The 20,628-nt window shown below is 38.5% G+C and overlaps 2 protein-coding genes across 3 annotated transcripts in view; one reads left to right on the top strand and one right to left on the bottom strand.

Annotated features, from left to right (window-relative positions):
- The window catches only part of LOC140172693 (multidrug and toxin extrusion protein 1-like), a 45,556-nt gene that overhangs the window by 3,859 nt on the left and 21,069 nt on the right, over positions 1-20,628 (bottom strand). The window lies entirely within an intron of this gene.
- On the top strand, positions 3,415-19,252 carry LOC140136090 (uncharacterized). 2 transcript variants are annotated; one of them, XM_072157795.1, is made up of 4 exons: positions 3,415-3,464; positions 5,956-6,058; positions 9,664-9,751; positions 12,230-19,252. In XM_072157795.1, exon 4 carries the CDS (start codon positions 13,050-13,052, stop codon positions 16,890-16,892), a length of 3,843 nt encoding a protein of 1,280 aa, XP_072013896.1. In that variant the 5' UTR covers positions 3,415-3,464; positions 5,956-6,058; positions 9,664-9,751; positions 12,230-13,049; the 3' UTR covers positions 16,893-19,252. The 2 variants fall into 2 exon arrangements, with proteins under 2 accessions (XP_072013896.1, XP_072013897.1); XM_072157796.1 differs by lacking the exon at positions 3,415-3,464 and having other exon boundaries at positions 5,773-6,058.

Below are 20,628 nucleotides of genomic sequence, written 5' to 3'. Positions count from 1 at the left end.
AGAAAATATTTGCAAAATATTTTTTCAACCCCAAAATAACATTCTGTTTAGAATGTTTTGTATGAAGTTTTCAAAAATGTTTTTTATACCCTTTATATAACCTGACATTTAAACGTTTTCTGTATAACATTTTGTGTTTGCTGGGTAGTAGATTATCACAAAATGTTTTTTAATGTTATGAAAACGTTTTATACCCTTTATATAACCCGACATTTAAACGTTTTCTGACAACCTTTTATAACCTTTTGCGAATGATGTCGAAAACGTTTTGTGTTTGCTGGGTAAATGATCACCAAATGATAACATCTATTTTCACATGTTGTTTAGCTGATAAAACTCACATTTCACATTTTTCATTTCTGTTTAATGATATGTACCAATCACAAACAAAATTAAAACTTTCTGGAATAAGGACTTTTATATCTAGAGTGAGTATGAGCAAAGTGGCCAAGCGGAACAGGCTCCGACTCATAATCAGAAGTTTCTACCCAGGTGTATAAATGGCCCGGATAAATGGGTACCAGCCAGCATTTATAAATGCTGGGAAGGTAAGACTCGCTGTGGAGGAGGTGTGGCGATCCACCCACAGCAACATTGTATGGTGCAGTCTGGCCTAATCGCTAACAACAGAGAGATGGGCACTCCGTCCTGTGAAAATGCAGGTTTGACTCCTTTACCTTTTTTACCTATATCATTAATGGTCACTGACAGGTATTGTCTGGATATACATTGTAGATGTGGGTCAGTGGCTATTTTAGGAGAAGAAAGTCACTGCACGTTGGCGATGTAAAGTCTCTGTGATTGACCAGCCTGATTGGGCTTTAACTTGGTGGGTGGAATCCTTCATATGAGGTGAACATGAAAAAAAAAATTAAATCAAGGTCATCCGAGGTCAAAGGTCATCCAGGGGCTAAATTTAAAACTTCAGCTGATTTGGCGAAAAATTGGTGAAAGTAATTCTCCATATCACAGGAGCATGAACAAAATCAAATCGAGGTCACTCGAGGTCAATACTACTAAAATAATGAGCAAAGTGTGTGTGTCTGTCTATCGTTCTGTCTGTCCGGCTATGCGTTTCGCCGAGCTTTGACGCATCACTGTGATATTTCGAATACAGATAGGTATTGCAGAAAAGTATGTTGTCGGGGTGGATTCAAAGGTCATTGCAGGTCAAGGTCAAAGGTCATGGAGTTCAAAATTTGTCTAGTCGGGCTCAAACTTAATAGGCAGATTCCTTGATACGAGATGCATATGTGTGGTCAAAGGTCATCATGGAGGGTTGAAATTTCAAACTTTGTCCAACTTTGTACAATCGGGTTCAAAATTGGTAGATGGAATCCTTGATATGAGGGGAACATGTAACAAATAAAATCGAGGTCATCGAAGGTCAAAAGCTGGACGCTAACACCCCGCCGCCATCAAATAGCAAGATAACGGGATGGTAATTATCCCAAATAACCCGTTATACAAGAAGACAGATTATTAAAGCATGAATTTCTGCAGTTCATTCTTGTATTGGACTCTTATTAAATTGCATTGGGAAATATATTTTGTGCACCTTTTTTCTGTAACGGGCCAATAAGATCTAAAAACGCACCTCGGCTGGGTGGAAATTGTGTCCAACGTCCAGGCAGTGTTGCTGTCATATTGTCTGTTTTGCTTATGATATTGGCTGTTGCCACATTGAATGATGTTGGCCACCGTCTGGCAAAAATGATGCCTACAAAACCTAGTACCCTTAGGCGCCTGGCTACAGAGCTAATGCGCTCTGTCAGCTAAGCTCACTTATAGGCCCTAACCCCAAACCACCCCTACTCAAGTCACCACAGCCCCAAAATCCATTGCACATCTAGAATACACTTACATTTACCAGATGTAATATACATGTACAGTCACTGGGCAATAAGTTGTTTAAAAAAATCTAATTTATTATAAAATACACTAACATAACCTACAGTCCCAAGTTAGTTTTAAAAGATAGCATTATAACCCTGATATCACTGTACTGGAAGGGTAAATGCTAACCTTTGACACTGGATATATGCCAGAAAGTGAAAGTCCAAAAGTCCATTGTAGCTCATTGTATAGTATAAAGAGCTGATTTGGCACAAAGTATTTTTGCTTCTGACTGTGACATTGTTCCTATTGAACCATAAAGCTAACAGGTCAAATCATTGGGGGGGATGGCAAAATACCGAGTTGTGTATGGACGAGTTGTGCTTGGGCAAGTTGTGCGTTGAGTTGTGGGGCGAGTTGTGGTTGCCGTATAGTTGTAAATATATAGAAACACTGCATAAAATTTGTGTTTATTACCTATCATAGTCCAACGCCACTTCCTGCCAAGGTCACAGCTACTTCCTTGGTGATGGATCACACGGTTTGCATAGCAACATTATATACGCTGTACTGAACAAAACGACACGAAACTGTCAATAAATCACCTCTGAATTCAACATTTTAGATTCCCAAGCTATTTCTGCAACCACACCTTGTGTTAAACATATGCCTATAATATACCAACCAATAATGGTCTAGATACTTTCACTTCTGACAGCCATATAATGCACAAATCAATTGTAGTCCCGGCCCCCTGGGGGCCGGGGATAGCGGGGACCTACCCGGGGATGTAATTTTGGAAACTGTTACAAACATGTTACAGTCCCGGCTTAGTCCCCACAGGGCGGAGCACTATTTCTGTGTACATCCCCGGCCAAGTCCCCACCCCCTAGCCCCGGGCACAAAGATCGAAGTCACCACGAGATTTTTCCCCGCATACGACCCAGCACAGTTGTGAGTACTCTTCTATTACGTCCCAGGTACACTCCCGGGGTAGATCCCGGCCTGTTTGAGAGGCATTACATCCCCGTACACTCCCCCACTACGTCCCTGCACTGCCGGGACACATTGAGCTGTTACATCCACGGCCAAGTCCCGGCTCGGACCCCGCTATTGCCAGGCCCCTGGGGGGCCGGGACTACAATTGATTTGTGCATAACGAACCCATGCCCTTTTGCACATAACCTGGTTATTATGATGACCTCCGTGTCCTCCTGAAACACCTGTACCATATAAACCAGTTTACTAGCTAGTTGGTTACTCTAATTTGAGATTGTCACTTGTGCACACATTTTATAAAGTGTTTCTAGTGTAAACAACAACAACAACAACAACTACAGCAATCACAACTTGCTCCACAACTCGCCCCACAACTCGCCAAATCACAACTCTCTCATACACAACTCGCCACTTAGACACTCCCAATTATTGAGATCTCATCTACTTTGACTATTCCCCAGGACAACACCAAGAGTTTCCTACCAAAAGCAGAGCAGCATGCACCAAAATTGTATTGTTACCTGTACCTGTTGAGTACATAATGTTCAATTATTGATGCAAACTTTTATCAGGATAACCTATAACAGGCATATGCATTTGCTGTTTCTTGTCATTGAATGAGAAACAAGGTAAGGCAATATTTCAAGTTTATTATATTCTAATATTGGTAAGAGGACTTACATTTAGGTTAGAGCTGCCTATACTGATGGAATAATTATTTTTCCATCTACAGGGTGGGCCATTAAAAAGTTCACACTTTTTCGATGGCTTATTTCTCAGAAATGAAAACACATATTGAAATAAGTTGAACATATTTGTAAACCTCTATGTCTGGACTGTCATTGCTGAAAAGGGCATTAACATCCATGGTCTAATTACAAAATGGCGACCATTTAAAGCAGAGAAGTCAAAAACCACTTTGCACACACGTAAGACTATAGACAATGACCATGCATATTAAGTTTTTAGGCTTAAAGGCCCTTTCAGTTATTTAACAAGAACAATAAAAAAAATGGAAATTTGTCAGAGTTGCTTAGAAATAAAGAATAAGTCTACAGAATTTCATTAAACCACTTTTCCCTGAATACATCGACAAATTAGTCAAAAACAGAAGTTTTAGAAAGGTTTTCTACTTCAACTCAGATCGACTCGAGAAAATCGAGATTTTCGACAGTGCGCCACCAATCGACTGGAAAAACTTCCTAGTCCAGTGTTTCTAACACGGGGAAGTAGAGTCTAAATTGATTTAAAACAGAGTAACAGACGCTTAATTTTTGTAGTAGAAAACAAAATAAGCAATTAAACGTCACCGAGGCAAACTAACGGTCAATTCAAATATGAAAAACAGTTAAAATTGTGTATTTTGTTTAAAATAGTAGCTACTGATGTAATAAGTAGTAGAAACAATACGCAATGCGTGTTGGTATGGTGGAGAGTGAGCTTCTTTCGATCTTGCTTTTATGAATGGTATTAGCACAACGACATTTCAAATTCATCCCAAAAACTCACACGCACAGAAACTTAAAATCAATTTCAAAAATCGGTCACTGAAATTCATTTTAATGTCATTGTATTTAAAATTGTGTCACTGATATTCTCACAGGGGGAAGCTCCCCCTTTGACCCCTAGCAATGTTACTGGCTAGGGCCGTTGTAGCACCACATAGCTGATGGAGTGAGAGGCATGTACCAGCTTTCTAGCTTTGCACTTTATATTAGGGGGTACTTTATAGTGGAAGTTCTTATTACCCGGGTTGGAAAACGGCTTCCGACAAAACATGAAAATCACTACCCTTAACGCCGACTTGTAGGCCTAAGTGGCTAAAAAGACTACCCTGTTTGGCAAAAAGCGTGAAATTGATACCCTTATCGCGGCCCGTGCAATATGCTGAAAAGCCTACCGGTACCATTTTTGGCATTTTTCTGCTCGAGGATGACTTCAAGTTTGATTTGAGGGGCCCTCCGGGACTTATTACTTAAACTTCACCCGATTTGGCTGAAACTTAGTAAAAGTAATTTCTCTATATCACGGGACATACATTAAATCAAACCGAGGTCATTCGAGGGCAAAGGTTATATGAGGTCAAACGTTAGAGTATGCAAAATCGGTAAAAAGTAGTAAAAAGAATCCTCAATATGATGGGATATAATGGGAATGTGTCAAAAGGGTCATCAGGGGTCAAACAGTATCACTATCATGCTACTACAGGTACTCTAACATCTACGGGTGAACTGGTATACTATAAAGATAATGAGCTCTGCGTGTCTGTCCAGCTATGCGTTTGGCCGCGCTTGGATGCATCAATCCGATATTTTGAATATAGATAGGTACCAGCCATAGCATTTTGACCGGGTGGTTTTAAAGGTCATCCAAGGTCAAAGGTCAAAATTTCAAACTTTGTCCGATCGAGCTCAAACTTGGTGGGTGGAATACTTGATAGGCCCTACAAGGGGAATATGTGCGCAAAATATAACCGACCTCAAAGGCCATCTGGGTGCTAAATTTAAACTTTGCTCGATTGGGCTTAAACTTGGTGGGTGGAATCCTTTGTAGGGAGCACATAACAAATAAGTTGAGGTCATCTGAGGTCAAAGGTCATCTAGGCGATAAATTTTAAACTTCACCCAATTGGGCTTAAAACGAGCATTGGGCAATTGTACAATTTTACTCTTAGCCCTTACTTTGTGAGAAAAGAAACTGGAATTAAACGAATAAACTTAAATTTGAACTTGGAAATTGCTTTCTATTGCGTACGTGTGACCTCATTAACAAATGTTATTATATTCACAGCAACTCAAACTGTTGAGGTAAGCCCGTATATGGAAGGAAGGAAGGAACTGACCTAGTCAAATCATAGAAATAAACTACAGTCCATGGTCAAATGTACTAAAATAGATGATATGATTGATCAGTGCATGTGTACTTTGTGCTAATGTGCTAACCATGAATCTGTGAAGTTACCGGAGAAGTCACCTGTTGCAGCAAGCCCTGCCTACCATAAAAAATGGAAATGAATAAAATGATAAAAGATTAAATCAGACATGCGTAGAACTATGTATTCATCCAACTATATCAGCTCTCAAAATACATAGAGCTAAATGCAGTCATTTACTTTTGTAGGATTGTCAGTAGAAGACGTCCACACTGTTGGGTGTTGCTTGCTTTCACCGGATTAAACCTACCAGGAAAGGGCGCTTGGGGAACTGGATTCTTTTAACACATGGTAAGTTTGCCTTTCTTTTTAAATTAACAATTCATTTTTAAAAACAATAACTTCTTAATTTCTACACTGTAATTTATGTGGGGAAAAAGTTGACTCTGTTGTTCTCCACAATTTACTTGCAGGATATTAAAATGTTAACAAACTGTAAAATGTACAGTGTACATACTGTGTTGTATACCATTTGGCATTTAAAAAAAACATGCAAAAAGTAGACATTCAAGAAAAATTGAGGGTGTCGCTGTGGAGCAAATCACACATTATAGTGTGCTTTTTAAAAATGATTTCCATTTTGGGAGTTCCTCTGATTTAGTAAAAGTTGTTAAAAATCAATTAATCTTAAATCAAACCATACAACCTTATTCATCTTTTATAGCCATAATAACCTTAAGAGTGGTTTGGTCAAACAGAGGTGCTCTGTGCTGCCAAACTGTCCCTCTGAAGGGGATGTAATTCTAGATGTATGCAATCTATTTTGATGTCAGTAATTATATTATTAGCACATCCAGTGGGCGTAGCCAGTGGCGTGCCCGCTTTCGTCATGGCCGTCGGTACATGTAAGGCCATCGGTAGACGGAAGGCGTTGTTGAAAAAAAAATTGGCTTAACAATTGACTAATTTTCACCCAGGGTGACAGAAAAAAGGGGAGAATTGTAAAGAAAATGTTGAAAAATTGTGAATATACACCTTAAAATTATGTGTTTTTATGTTAGTACCGCCTATTATCCTTTTTTTTTTTTTTTTTTCTCTTCACTTTTTCAATCCATGCAAAAAATTTTTGGGTCAACAAATCACAACTTCCGTCGGTAAATAATATTTCCGTCGGTACATTTACAAGTTGTGCCCCCTCGGTTCCTAAATCCTGGCTATGCCTCTGAGCACATCTGTAAAATATTTCGCTGAAAATTGTCTTGGAGTCTGCTCATTCATTTTTGCAAACAGAGAACATTTGTCAACATTATTCAATCATGCCATGAGTGTTTAGTGGCAAATTTGGAATGGGACAAACATCACTAGTATTACATCATGGGCTTTGTTTTTGAAACCAGTGAACCAATCCAGTGGAAATTCATTTAAGTATGACTGGGATATAAATGAATCAAATGGGGAAACAGAAGTTGTAGAAGTAATATTTAATGTGTATGTAACCATAATATGATGTAAAACCCGACAGATCTCCAATCATAACTAACTACATGTACTGGTTGATACAACATAATTAATATACAATAAGAATATGTGTGGGAGTTGGGGATGAACTCACTCTGATTGGCCCAAAGTTATGGTATGTGATCAGGAACATAATAGCTTCCTGTCTATCGACAAAGGACACCAAACATGGCCTAAGAATGTGTGATGTCACTGATGCAAGGTTATGCATTGTTTTGATGTTTCAGGGATATCACTCATGTCTTAGAATCAAACAAAAATACAATTGTGGCAAAATTATATTAACTATAATCTTAATAAGATTAACAATATTATAATAAATCATTGCCATCATCAGGTTAAGTCATACACCTACTAAATTAATATAATGACCCTTGTTATATAAGGCATAAAAAATGTTTGTTTGCCCTCAGAGACCGACCCAAAAAAGCAGAAATCTTGGGTCGTGTTTTTTTTTGATCACTTTTTTAGAAGAGACCTTAAATTTGGACAGTATCAAGGACATTTTATACTTGTTATTCACTCATTTTATTTATTAAATGCATATGTGACCCATCACATCGAAACACGGCAGTTGTCGTCAAAAATGAACTTGTAGGTTTCTTTACCAGACTAAAGGACTGCTTTTAAGCTTTAAAATGACACCTCTTCCATTGATATCGTATGTAGAATGGTGATTTTATGTCACAAATAGAATTCAAAATCCTTATTATTTTCTTTATTTTTCGGGACACATTTTCTTTATTATCTTTAAATGTGGGTTTCCGACAACTGCCGTGTTTCGATGTGATGGGTCACATATTTGATTAAAAATAGGAAGTATTTCCATTTAAATTCTGTCCAAAAACACACAATTTTTATAATGTAAAATGATCAAAAATTTGTCAATACTAGTTTTTTCAAAATGGAGGAAAATGGAGGAAGAGCCCATGAAAAAAAAAGGCTCAACCTACTGACCCTCCAAATTTTTGTGTTGGAAGGGCAAGCAAACAATTTATTTATTTTTGGCCTAAGGTAGACAAATAAAAAGGCTCGACATTTCTTTAAGAGAATTCAATATATATTATTGAGACACCCTGTAAGTTATTTGAGTACTGTACAGATGTTGTATTAAGCGATGCCGTTACAGCAATAGTATTGAAGATATGGATTTTTTCTCAAAAAAAAAAAAAAAAAAAAATTAGGTCTTTTTGGGAAAAAATGTATATCTTCAATATCAAAGGTCAAAATTCTCAATTCATTGTTGGCTTTTATCCCAGCTACATACACTGTAAGTGCATATCATTAGATTTATAAAGTTAACTTCAAGGACTGTTTAATATCAAAAATCTTTCAAATGTCAAATTTTAATAATTTGTCATAAAATTTGTATTATATCGCAAATTTCAAAAAATCTAAATTATTTGATATCAGAAGAACATTTCTCGTATTCAGAATGCAATTCGATATGTCTTGTGTGCTCTCAGCTTCCACAAAAATAATGTGAAAACGTCGCTAAATGTTAATATTGGATCCCTTAACAAAGATTATATTCTCACGGTCCCACACATTATTAATGCTAACACACCTTGGCTATAACAATAATAGTTATCCAACCCCATGCAGCTATTCGTGCATGAATGACACCACTTATATGTGACATCATGTCCTATTCTGTGATTGCATTTTGCTCAAAATAGTTATATGTCAATGGAAATTCATTTTGCTTGTTTTTCAAAACGTGATAGGAACTGCATAATAATATTACGAAGTTCAACTTCATTAAATGATTAGATAGTAAAAAGTTCAAACAAACTTCTTGACATGATCCCTAGAACTAACTGTTGTTCATGGGTGAATCTGCATAGACTTTGTGAAAAGAATACAATGTCATAATCTTAAAATTGCTCTGATTGGGCCCAAAACTTGAGGTAGAGGAAATCATGTTGCAAATCAAGCGCAGGTCATTCAGGGTCAAAGGTCATCTAGGGTCAAATTTTAGAATTGCTCTGCTTGGGCTCAAAGTTGGACATAAACAGGAGGGGGAACAGTTTACAAATCAAGCAGAGTTCATTTATTTGAGGTAAAAGGTAATTTGGGTTAATTTTTCTTTACAATGCCTCCAATTGAGCCGAAATTTGGCAGAAATAAACTTGATGAGGACAAAGAGGCCGACCAATATTCTGTGAATATAATGATCACAACCGAGAACCATACAAGACGAGAACCACGCAAGCTGAGAACCACAAAATTCTAGTGACCTAATGACTGGCCCCTTCTGAAATAGTGCTTTTTTGTCAGGCATATCCAGGCATTAACAGTACAATGCACACCAAGTGATAAAGCAGGCACATGTGACTGTCCACCATGAACCTCTTGAGGTTTTTACCTCTTGTAAAAGAATAATTTATTCAAGACAATAAAATTAAGAAGTTCCCTTTGATTTTGTATTAATTCAGAGAGGAAAGGAAGGGGATGTAGAACGTACACAGAGCCGAAACAGACGTATACCAAGAGTGTCTTCAGTCTTTGTCCATGTAAAAAGGGGTAAGTTATCAGATTTGCTTGTAGGATTTATATGGAATTTCAGGGATTCGTCAAGGACCAAAATATCTGTAAAAAAATTATGAAAAATACCCTTAAAACTATTTTCTTTTCAGAAGTATTGACAAAATATCCGAAAACTGAAAGGTTTCATAAATTTTGGAAATTGGATTCAATATTGGATTTGCTCAAATATTTCTTATGCTTGGGCATAACAGAATTAATATTGGTCTCCCTTAACAAAGAAATGAAGTGTCTAACTTACTCTTTGTACAGGTTAGTTAAAATATTATAAAATATTCTAAAACTGTCATTGATGAATACATCTGAGATAGATAGCACTCATTTATTAATTCATCTTAGGTAAATAGTACTCATTGATGAATTCATCTTAGGTAGATAGCACTCATTGATGAAGTCATCTTAGGTAGGTAGCGCCTATTGATGAAGTCATCTCAGGTAGATAGCGCCCATTGATGAAGTCATCTTAGGTAGATAGCACTCATTGATGAATTCATCTTAGGTAGATAGCACCCATTGATGAAGTCATCTTAGGTAGATAGCGCCTATTGATGAAGTCATCTTAGGTAGATAGCTCCCATTGATGAAGTCATCTTAGGTAGATAGCACTCATTGATGAATTCATCTTAGGTAGATGGCAATCATTGATGAATTCATCTTAGGTAGATAGCACTCATTGATGAAGTCACCTTAGGTAGATCGCACTAATTGATGGATTCATCTTAGGTAGATATCACTAATTGATGAATTCATCTTAAATAGATAGCACTTATTGATGAAGTCATCTTAGGTAGATAGCACTCATTGATGAAGTCATGTTAGGTAGAGAGCACTCATTGATGAAGTCATCTTAGGTAGATCGAACTAATTGATGAATTCATCTCAGGTAGATAGCACTCATTGATGAAGTCATCTTAGGTAGATAGCACTAATTGATGAATTCATCTTCGGTAGATAGCACTCGTTGATGAATTCATCTTAGGTAGATAGCAATCATTGATGAATTCATCTTAGGTAGATAGCACTCATTGATGAAGTCATCTTAGGTAGGTAGCGCCTATTGATGAAGTCATCTCAGGTAGATAGCACCCATTGATGAAGTCATCTTAGGTAGATAGCACTCATTGATGAATTCATCTTAGGTAGATAGCACCCATTGATGAAGTCATCTTAGGTAGATAGCGCCTATTGATGAAGTCATCTTAGGTAGATAGCTCCCATTGATGAAGTCATCTTAGGTAGATAGCACTCATTGATGAATTCATCTTAGGTAGATGGCAATCATTGATGAATTCATCTTAGGTAGATAGCACTCATTGATGAAGTCACCTTACGTAGATCGCACTAATTGATGGATTCATCTTAGGTAGATATCACTAATTGATGAATTCATCTTAAATAGATAGCACTTATTGATGAAGTCATCTTAGGTAGATAGCACTCATTGATGAAGTCATGTTAGGTAGAGAGCACTCATTGATGAAGTCATCTTAGGTAGATCGAACTAATTGATGAATTCATCTCAGGTAGATAGCACTCATTGATGAAGTCATCTTAGGTAGATAGCACTAATTGATGAATTCATCTTCGGTAGATAGCACTCGTTGATGAATTCATCTTAGGTAGATAGTAATCATTGATGAAGTCACCTTAGGTAGATAGCACTCATTGATGAAGTCACCTTAGGTAGATCGCACTAATTGATGGATTCATCTTAGGTAGATATCACTAATTGATGAATTCATCTTAAATAGATAGCACTAATTGATGAAGTCATCTTAGGTAGATAGCACTCATTGATGAATTCATCTTAGGTAGATAGCACTCATTGATGAAGTTATCTTAGGTAGAAATGCTATTTTTAGAGGTACCTCATAAGGGGGTAAGGTGGGTCTGTGTGAAAAAAAAACATTCCCCACAAACAATTGGTGGTATGTTTTTTGTACCCTAAAAGAATGGTGTGATAAGAAATATACCCCATAAAGAACCACTGGCCTATTTTATACACACATAATGCTTAACTCCAGAAGAATCCTGGTGTAAGTAGGTGTCTGCAAGTGTGTGAGGGGGTGGGGGTGTATGTTTGTGTGTATGTATGTATGTTGGACAGGGAAAAGTGGTATAATATAATTAAGCTCAAGCTGGGGTAAAACTATGTCTTATCATCATGAATGGAGGAAAGAGAACTAAAAGGACAACCTGCTTCATCTGATTTACATTTAATTTATACATGCAAAAACGTTCAGATCAGCCCTGTAGCTGGTCTTCCCTTGGGCATTTGTTATGAGGTCTATGACTTATGTGAACAGTCGGACACTAATTTATTTTATTTTACTTTTTTTTCTTGCGGATTGTTCACCATTCTTGTCAAAAATCATCAGAATCACCCACTGATAAGTGTAACAATTATACTAAATTATAATATATATAATTGGGTTTTATATATCTATGTTATTACAGGTATACAATTAATCAGCTTTTACTGACGAAGACTGACGCCTGTTTCCGATGTTCATACTGTGACGTACCTTGTACAGATACTGAGTTAGCCTACATGAAAGTACCCTGGACACTGAGTTAGCCTAAATGATAGAGAGAAGTTCTGTAGTTACACCCTGAACATATATTGGGGGAATCATTCACTGAAGTGCCAACTGCCGGTTGGACAGATACATTACTTAAGACGCATGTGTACAACCTGTCTGATGTTCAGGCAGTAGTCACACACTGTACGTTATGTACAATCTTTAAACGTTCAGCTTCGAGCATCCCGCATAGTTTACCATTGTAAGTAGAGAGAAAGACAAAAGATCATTGATAAAAAACAACACTGTAACAATTGTTTATTGCAGGAATACATTGCAAATAATACAAAATTAGCATATAGCTGCTGTAAAGGTCTGATAAAGAAATATCTCTGAATACTCTCTGGGAGTAAATGGATTTGGTTATTATTTCCCTTACTAAGCAATTAATTTATTACTGTCACTGTTACATTACAAATCTAGCTTTTGATATATGACATGTAAAAACATAAGCTGCTAGAGACGATTCTTCCAATTTTGTGACTAAATTAAACAACGTTTAGGTTGGTTTTCCTTTTGCCAACACAGTCAAATGATATCATGATTACACAGTAAACTATTAGAACTGACTATAACTACATAAAAGAAAATCCAAGTTACGTTTTATAAAGTTTCCTTCCTCACATGAACAAGCATTTCATTTTTGTTTTTACAATTTATTAAAACACCATCATCCATCGCGCACAAATTCAAACATGGCTTCAGAGCTTTCCCTTGATGGGGGCCGCGTTCGCTTAGAAAATATATTTAGGCATATGCAACGAGGACTCCTCTACCCATCTCCATATGCTTGCTTTGTCACCTATTGGCGGCGTAAGGATGATCCCCACGGTGTCAAGATCACCAAAAATGACCTCTCACATCTGATGAAAGATCTACGCATAGAGATCCACAAAAAATATGGCAAAGCACACACCACAGCTGTGGTGGGTGTGAATTTCTCATTGTGGACAAAATGGTGTGAAGAGGAAGGAAAAGAACCACCGGTTGGCATGACCTTTAAATACGAGGAGACCTTGATCGACAAAATACCCAAATATAAAACCTCCACAGTCTTCAGCCGGGCCTCATCTTTTGTGGACTCCAAGGGCGACCTCTGGTTTCACATAAAATCAGACAACCGAGCCCATGTCTCTTTCGTCCGGCAATATATCCACAAATATCTCACTGAGAAGCTAGACATAGTCTGCTCTGACTATGTTCACCAAGACGTGGACACCAGGTCCACGAAGCCTGATGGATCAGATGGGAAAGTCTTGGGAAGGCGTTTTTCGGAGAACCTAAACAACCCTTCCGATCCAATCAACCTGGGAAATCATACCATTATTGGATATGAGGATATCACCAATATAGGTGGCTCATTTGCGTTGGCCCAGCGGTTGAACATCAACTGGGCACAAATCCATGCCAAGTCTGAACAGGGGATAGAAGACATGATTGGACGCAAAACTGATGATACCATCATTCCTAGACAAGATGAGCACACCCACATAAAATCAGCAAGAGCCCGGAATGAAAATGGTGACACCACGTTGGTCCTGCGTCTGGGGCTGCCATATGGATTATCGACATATGTTGACGATCGAAATCACCCTATAGGCCCCCAAAGTGATGAAAAGGGTTTATACTTTGCGGGATTTACGAAAGATGTTAAGGTTCTGGAAACCATCATGGACCAAATGATTGGTGGAACAGAAGACTACATGCAGGATCGCCTATTTCACGATCTCAGAGCTGATCTAGGAGGCTTCTTCTACATTCCTTCCTGCAAAAATCTCAGACTGCCATTAAATGAATGGTCTGGTGATTGGATCCGCTACCCAGGTATTGATTGGCAACGGATGAGTCGTCATTTCAAGAAGCACTCTCCTAATGGTGTTATGTTCTACAATCACAAAGACTACTTGTTCACCATGGCCACAGCAAAGAAAGAAGACAGGGAGAAGTTGAACCCACCTTCCTACCGCATCCTCACCTTGCTGGCCAACACCTTTGCACTTTGGCAGGATAGCTGGTATTTCAACAGAAAACAGGAAGAAATTGGTCACCTGAAAGCCTATGTTGCAGCAGAATATGGTCCTGAGAAAGCCAACGAGGTAATGGCGCTGTCAGTCATGGAGCGAAAGGGCTGGGCCACAAAAATGACCCTGCGACTCAGTAGCAGCACCAAATATGGCTTCCGAGGTCAACGTGAGATCAATGGCAAGGCGATAAATGGTGCCAACACATTCCATATTCAACCAACAGAGATTATCGTAGGTTCAATGCCAAATCTCGGTCTTGGACAGGGCCGTTATGTAATGAAGTACCTCACTGAAGAAGAATCCATGGAGGGCTACCTGAGAAATTTGAGTGAGGCCAGTGGGGTTGGCCATGTGGTGCCTGGTCATGAGCGGGCACTAAAACTTGGCATATCCGGCCTGATTGGTCACGTTCAGAGGAAACTAGACAGGACAGATGATGATGAAAGCAAGAGGAGTTTCTACCGGTCAGTGATTCTATCATTGGAAGGTGTGGTCGATTATTGCCATAACTATGCTCAACTAGCTGACCAATTGGCCTCTAAATTAAAAGCGTGCCAAGTAGCAACAAGAAAGAACCTTCTGGAGATCAAAGAACGCATGAACAAACTTGCTGAAGGAAAGCCAGAAACCATGACTGATGCTCTTCAACTGTTGTTTACAATGCACGTTTGTCTGAGCCTGAATGGCGAGCCTTGTGGCATTGGCAGGGTAGATCAGATAATCTACCCATTCTATGAGGCAGACCTTGCTGCAGGCCGGATTACTGAGGCAAGTGCCCAGGAAGTGATGGAGGCCTTTTGGATCAAGCTGGGTGAAAAAGTACAACAGAACCGCATGATGATAGAAGATCACCAACCCATGGGCAACCTTGCAATGGGTGGCGCAAGTGGTCCTTATCCACAAGGGGCTAGCAACAACCAATGGGTCCAACAGATCACTGTGGGTGGCACTGCGGCTGATGGAACATTGGCCTACAACACGCTCACCAAGCTTGCCCTGCGTGCATCCAGATTGCCATTGAACGCACCCTGCCTCTCATTGCGGGTCAGAAAGGACATGCCAGTGGAATACCTGGAAGAGGCCGCCAAGGTACTTAAGACGGGCGGTGCACATCCAATATTTCTGAATGATGATAAACTTATCCCCGCACTGTTTGCCAGTGGTAATAATGTGGGGGGTGATGTGGCAAATTCCTCAAAATGGAAAAGTGACGTCACCTTAGAAAGTGCACGTAACTATGCCTGTGATGGTTGTTATGAGCCCCAGTTCCCAGGTGAGAACTGGTTCACGTTGGGAGGGTTCTCTGCCCTCAACCCCCTGGAATGTGCGCTCAATATGGGTAAGCTCTATGTTACTGCTGGACCCACCTATCTTATGGGCCAGACAAATTCATTCACATCTCGTGACATCAAAGGTATCAAGTGTTTTGATGATCTTGTGGGGTTGTACAAGGAGCATTTCCGCTGGTTAATTACCAAGGCAATCAGCGGCCAGATTGGATTGTATGGTACTTCATCAAGTATTTGTCCCGCTCCCCTGCTATCTGTCCTGATGGATGACTGCATTGAAAGGGGTCGAGACTTCTATGATGGAGGCACAAAGTATAATATCTTTGGCCCTTGCTTCTTTGCCATACCAAGTGCCATTAACTCTCTGTATGCTATCAAACACATGGTATTTGACCCCAAAACAGCAGTCATCACACTACCTGAGCTGGTACATTGTTTGAGATGTGACTGGGGTTATAAGATGGTGGAACCCCTGTTCAGCAGCTTGGTAGGTGGGTTTCGGTTAGAGTTAACAGCTGAGCGCTACAAGCGCATGCGTGAGGTGGCGTTGTCACTCCCGCGCTTCGGCAGGGGTCATTCTGAGGTGGATGATCTGGGCCAGGAACTGCTAAAGATGATTGCAGAAGAGACGGTGAAAGTATTCACAGATCCAATCAAACCAATTAAAGACAACATGGCCCGTTTTCGTGAGAAGTTTGGTAGCTGTGATTCTCCATTTGGCTTTCAGATTCAGCCAGGTGTTGGTAACTTCGAGAGCTTTGTGGATTTTGGTTATCAGAATGGTGCCTCAGCTGATGGACGTCGGGCAGGTGGATCCATCTCCTCTGACCTTAGTCCCGCTCCAACACCTGATGACCGTGAGCCCAAACAGGCCCCAGTGCAAAATTCCCCCGGCTTTTGCAAGGTGTTGAAGGGATATAAAGGCGACGGTGTTAACCGCTTCAGCAATGGGGCCGCTACAGATTTTAACATCGACGAAAATTATCCAGAGGCTGATCTAGTCGATGCCCTCAAGGCATTTGTCAGTGGTGAAGGCTCGAACGTTATGACTGTGACATGTGCTTCTTCTGACACACTTGATGAGGCCCGGAAAAATCCTGAAGCTTACGACCTGTTGCGTTTGCGTATGGGTGGCTGGAGTGAGTTCTACACGGCCATGTTCCCACATAACCAGGAACAGCACCGCCGTCGCCCTTACAACGTTCCTGACCAAGAAACACTGTAGCACCATTTAACAATAATTATTACTAGTGTCATCAATCAATGGTTATCAGGCATTATCTTAGTTTACTGCTTGTAAATAATCTTATATCTTATAGCTTTGAAATAATTGACAACATCAGTAACATATAAATGTAACATTTTACGTAAGAAATTTGTGAAGTAAAGAACCCTACAAGCTGATTTGCTTGGCAAATAAATACAAAGATGCAAGAAATTTGAACAAATCATAGCGTAGCATGAATATCACAAAAATAAACTTTGCTGACAGGAGGACTTGAACCAACTACCTTGGCATTACTAATCGCTGCGGTCTACCACTGAGCTATGACAGCATCTAGTGGTGAGGATTGAGTTTTAGACCTATGCAGTGTTCATCTGTGACATGCCGCAAACTTGAGGGGCGATCGCCCGTTTTTTTAACAGTGATTCAATTACTTTACAGAAATATATATTTTACGTAAGAAATTTGTGAAGTAAATGACCGTACAAGCTGATCTGCTCAATCGACAAATAAATACAAAGACGAAAGAAATTTGAACAAATCATAGCATAGCATGAAAATATATATACATGTATATAAGCTAGATTTGCATGTACCAGTGACAGTGATAATAAAAATATATAAAAAGGACCAATTCTCCTGAAATCGCAACTTTTCAAACTTCCTCATTTTTTGTCAAAATTAAGTAGACATACTGAGGCCTATGTGGCTAATTTTGCCAAAGGTTTGGTGTTTCATTCTTACGTACCACATGGTTAAAGATTAGTGTTGTTAAAATATGTTATTTACAAATCACAGGGCATACCTCCTATGATATAGCTAAGTACAATTCAATGATTAGTAATATTGGGCTATTCCAGTTGAAATCCACACTTCTCCTATGGAAGATTTTGGAAATATCTTCCACAAGGGGAATATGATTTTCAAATAGAATGGAACACATTAGGCAGCTCCATATGAATTCCATACACCCTCTGAGAAAGATTCAACCTGAATCTTTCACAGAGGGAGTATAAGTTTCAAATAGAGTTGGAATGTGCTGATTCTATTTAAAATTCATACTCCCTCTGAGGCAGGTATTTCCAAAATATTCCACAGGGGTAGTGTGGATTTTAAATGGAATAGCCCATTTTGTGCTTTGTCAATTGTTATGTATAGATTTGATATGCATCTCATTCTTAAAATACCAAAATGATATTCATGAAACATCAACTAATAAGGAACATTCGTTTCGGGGAAAATATTAGTATATTTTCAATTTCTTTATTTTATATTAGAGATCCTGCTAAAATATGCCTTTCTTTTAAACTTGGACGTTGAACGCATTTGCAGTGGTTTACAAGAACTGGAGAGATTCCACCTTTCAAAACAACAAATAATGTTACTGTACACTGCATACTATTGCGTAAAACTAATTTGGGTCCAAAACGTGAACACGTAAATGACATGTTTCAACAAAGCAATTTAATAAATTAACCCCATGAGAACTACCTGCCGATTGGCCATAAAGAAGTTTTCATTATCAATTGGACCAATCAGCAACATTGTTAGAATAATTTCACCACACAAAAAAAATTGGGGTGAATTATTTTCAAAGCTCCATTCTAATTGGTGATTAAAGTGAAGATATCATGTAATCGACCAATCAGAGGCAATGTTAGATTGGCAGGTAGTGCTCAGGGGGTTCAAGACTAAAGCAAATGTTAATTGCAATGTAAATTATATGTGTGTGTACCATATGCATGTATATAGAGCTAGTCACTGTAAATTTTAAATTACCCTGCCATATTAATACTCCTCTCTTACCAAGCCATTTTTGTAACGCTGTTTACCATAACCAACCCAGGAGCACCGGCCCCAGATGCTTTTATTAAGCATCCGGTACTTATGATTTGGGTACCAATGGATAGCTATAGTCTTCCTCTTTCCATTGATATCAAAATAAGTACCAACATACCTAGTATGACATCACAGGGATGTCACAACTTCCGCAAGTCATCAATATTAGCCAAAATTCAAAATCACATGCATTTCCTATGGGATTTTTTTTAAGGAAAAGCCCAAGGAAAAGTTGGATTTTTACCCAGTTTTTGTCTCTAAATGAAGAGAAATAACAATATTAGAATAATCAGAGAGTTTTAGGCCCACAATAGTTCAATAGGTCAAATATACAAAAAAAGGTGAAAAAAAGTACTGTACAAAGTCAATTAGGGTGGCAACCACCCCCCTACACCTTGACTTTGACAGGACACCCTGACCCAGGGGAAGGTTAAGTTGTACCTCCATAATTTTTTTGCTAAAATGGACGGAAAGGATGAACTTACAACTACCCACTAGGCCCACTTAATGGTAACTTTTACCATTTTTGTGCAAAAATTAAAATTCTAGAGGGGGCTAACCAGTAACCACCCCCCCTTGGTAAGAGGAGGGTTAATTTGTTAAGGAACGAACATAGTAGTATATAACAAAATCGATTCGAAACAAGCGATTTTAAATAGCATGTTATACAACCCTGAAACGTGAAGCCTGTGAGTACTTTCGAAATTTAGTGCAAAGGTCTTATTTTCATGTAGTTAGCAAACTTGCTACATAATATATGCCGTGTAAACCTAGTGCTTAGTTTTCTTTAATAGTATAAGATTTTCACTGTAACTTTTACATCAGCAGAGTACAATTGTATGACCCTGATCGAAACATGTACATATTAAGTCCAATATAAAAATGTATGTAGCATGCTTATTTGTAATTCTTATAAAGCAATTCCATTATAATTTTGATTTTGTGGGATATTATGAATACAAACAATGTTGACTCAACCGAGTCGTAACTTGTTTACAAGTTTTACATTATGGACAAAGTTAAGATATAAACAGTAATGGTTACTAACTTCTTTTTTTCACTCGAGAAATACGGCATAGAAACAAATATTAGTGTTTAACCCTATGAGAACTACCTGCCGATTGGCCAAAAAGAAGTTTTCATTATCAATTGGACCAATCAGCAACATTGTTAGAATAATTTCACCACACAAAAAATGGGGGTGAATTATTTGCAAAGCTCCAATCTGATTGGTGATTAAAGTGAATATATAATGTAATTGACCTATCAGAGGCAATGTTAGATCGGCAGGTAGTACTCAGGGGGTTCAACTATTTCAATAAGCACATGCAGGGATTGTGATTACTTAATCACACATATACAGCCTTAACAAGCATTCTTTTATAAGAAATATAACCACTGAGGTAGAATTATACGAAGATGTTATTCAGTGGTTTGTATGTATGTATGTATCATTTACGTAATAAGTGTTCATATTATTTTGTCAAACATTGTTGAATCAAAGTACCAATCAGGAAAAGGTATCAAAATAAATGATCTCACCATGGCAACTTAATTTTGATAGTTTATCCACTTGTCAACGTAAATTAACTCGCCATCTCGTCAAATAGGATGGCAATTTTAACCCTATGAGAACTACCTGCCTATTGGTCAAAAAGAAGTTTTCTTTATCAATTGAACCAATCAGCAATATTGTTAGAATCATTACACCACCCAAAAAAATTGGGGTGAATTATTTGCAAAGCTCCATTCTGATTGGTGATTAAAATGAAGATATCATGTAATTGACCAATCAGAGGCAATGTTAGATCGGCAGGTAGTGCTCTGGGGGTTAAGCTTCCATACCTTCTTACATACACAAACAAATAAAATCATTTCATTTCGTTGGTTCTACTGC

This window comes from Amphiura filiformis, chromosome 16, assembly GCF_039555335.1.
Source record: "Amphiura filiformis chromosome 16, Afil_fr2py, whole genome shotgun sequence".
Lineage (NCBI taxonomy): Eukaryota > Metazoa > Echinodermata > Ophiuroidea > Amphilepidida > Amphiuridae > Amphiura > Amphiura filiformis.
Note: the sequence above shows the minus strand (reverse complement) of the source record. Positions and strands in the feature narration are given on the sequence as shown.

What these genes read in the sequence shown, in the direction of transcription:
- LOC140136090 (XM_072157795.1), top strand. Translation starts at nt 13,050, where the DNA reads ATGGCTTCAGAGCTTTCCCTTGATGGGGGCCGCGTTCGCTTAGAAAAT.